At 36.5% G+C, this 2364-nt stretch overlaps 1 protein-coding gene across 1 annotated transcript in view; it reads right to left on the reverse strand.

Moving 5' to 3' along the window:
- The window catches only part of LOC111476626 (protein WVD2-like 5), a 5504-nt gene extending 3472 nt beyond the window's left edge, over positions 1-2032 (reverse strand). Inside the window, exons 1-3 of the mRNA XM_023120388.1 lie at positions 1678-2032; positions 406-688; positions 58-309 (exon numbers count right to left, since the gene is read on the reverse strand). Coding sequence (XP_022976156.1) covers positions 58-309; positions 406-678 — 525 coding nt within the window. The 5' untranslated portion in view covers positions 679-688; positions 1678-2032. The remainder of the gene's footprint in view (positions 1-57; positions 310-405; positions 689-1677) is intronic.
- Positions 2033-2364: the final 332 nt, after the last annotated feature.

Consider the following 2364-nt stretch of genomic DNA (forward strand, 5'->3'; position numbering starts at 1 on the left):
GGGGGGGGAATATCGTGGAATAGATGAGGCAGTAAGACAATGTGCAGAAACGATTACCTTCAGCGCTTCAGCTTGCCTGCCATTGAATGATCTACTCTTACTAGGCCGTTTTGGGTGTGGATGCGATGTACCTGTACCCGAACCATTTAAAAGACCAGCAGTATGTTCTGCATCCTTTCCATCTTTATTCTTATTCACCCCAGTTGAAGAAATGTGTTTAGGGCCTGATGACTTTTCATTCTTGCTCTTGATTTGACCCCTCTCTGGTTTCACTTGCTTGGGAGGATCAACATTCTTTTCCTCTCCTTCCTAAAAAGAATACAATCAAAGAAGAAAGTGTACCTATTAGAATCAAATAAGATAAACTACTTCATCCGAAGAAACAGATTATACAAAGTAGTCTGCCTTAGAAAGGGTTGATATATCGCTTTCTGCCGGAGAATTTAATCCCTCTGTGAGTTCCATTGTGGTCGATTCACTAATTGCATCGCCACTCAATTTGAAACCATTTTCAATATTTTCTTGCTGCATTGTAGCCTCTGTATCTTTGTTTATGCCCTCGCTCACAAGAACTTCAGGAACAGTTTCCTCTGAGGAGGCAGAAACGTTCTCATGAAACCCATTTTGATGGGTCAGTTTGAGCCCATCAGCAGGTACAAGGATTTCCGATTCCATCATTAGGTGTAAACTACAAAAGATGAAAGAAACATATGCCCCATAGCATATAGAAGAAGGAACAAACATTACAAGACATCAAGTAGAATTGCACAAGTTATCAACCAAAGCCATTACGACCTACGAAATAATTTTCAGACATTTCCTCCACAACATAAATTAAGAATTACATCCTAATTAACAGTCTTAAACGCATAAAAGAATTCTCAATTGCAGAAATTTTGCTATTCATAGATCGATGCCATGCATTTACATTCAACTTACTGAAATTATCAATGGAAAGACAAGCATAGAAACACATTCACCCAGTTCATAGTCTTCATAATTTATACGAGAACCGAAAAGAATGTCTGAATAAAAAAAAAAATTCACAAACAGCTAGTTCGTTCCAAAATTATTGAAAGAGCAACACATTTCTAGAACGAAGACACGTGGTGGAGGGTGGTTTGAAAACCGTCAAACCTTTCTTCCCAAAGAAACCGTGCACAAAGACTTGGGCAATGATTTAAACAAATTTTCCCACGACTTCGGCATTAACCATAAACCGAAGATTAATAAGCCACACTTACTCATCAATCAATCCCATTACAGAAGTTCTATCCAAAAACAACTAAGCGAAATCATGAAATCAAGCATCGTCACACATACCCTCCGATTTGCAGATTGAGGCAACATATGCCAAAATCAGAATTCCACCATTCTCATTCCATTATTCAGATTCAAGCATAAATATCAAATGACAAACATTATTCCAAGTCGATCTATTCGTAGAGTAAGCATGCGGCAAATCAATCCATCTCAAAATAAGCCACAAAAAAAGACATCTACCTTTCCGCTCGGCAGCAAGAAAGAAATCACAAGAAACATGCACTAAACTTTCCTCTCGCAAACACAGTCACACAAAAACGATAAGATTCATCACCACCATCACCTCCTCCTCCACAGCAAGCTCAAATACAAACAAACAAAACAAAACAAAACCACACCAACACACTCACTCACCTCGAAAACCGCGCAAACGAATCAGAACCTCATGAAAAAAAAAATCGCGGAAGCTTAGATTCGAGGCACAAGATTGACAAACCAGCGGATAGGATCTGCAACAAAAGAGAAACAGATAATGCCGGAGCAGAGATCCACGGATCCAAAACAAGTTCTAGCGATTCCAACAATGGAAGAACAAATTGGAGAAACTTGAAAGGGAGAAAATGAGAGGGAAATGGAAATCTCAGAAGCGGGGAGTGGAGAGAGCAGTAGCATTCAAATCCATTTCCAGGTCAAGTCCGCTTTCCATCAAAGAACAAAGAGAGAGAAAGAGATAGAAAATACAAAGAGATGGAGAAGACAGAATTTGAATGGAAAATAAAATTTATTTGTTTCTTAAATTATTTATGGAATAGATTAAAAATAATAATAATAAATAGACGGAGGAAAAGAAAAAGAAAAAGGGTAAATAAAAAATAAAAAATAAAAAATACACGGTTAAAAAAAAAGGAAGATATCTACAGTTACCCGATTTTTCAGGGTAAAAAAAAGTTTTACACGGTTAATTAACCGACGGCTCTACCCCACTCTTCTCCCTCATCCAATCATCCCAAAACTGAATTTCTGTTTTTTTTTTTTTTTTTTTTTTTTTTTTTTTTTTTTTTTTTTTTTTTTTTTTTTTTTTTTTTTTTTTTTTTTTTTTTT

The sequence above is a fragment of the Cucurbita maxima genome, unplaced genomic scaffold (assembly GCF_002738345.1).
Source record: "Cucurbita maxima cultivar Rimu unplaced genomic scaffold, Cmax_1.0 Cma_Scf00003, whole genome shotgun sequence".
Lineage (NCBI taxonomy): Eukaryota > Viridiplantae > Streptophyta > Magnoliopsida > Cucurbitales > Cucurbitaceae > Cucurbita > Cucurbita maxima.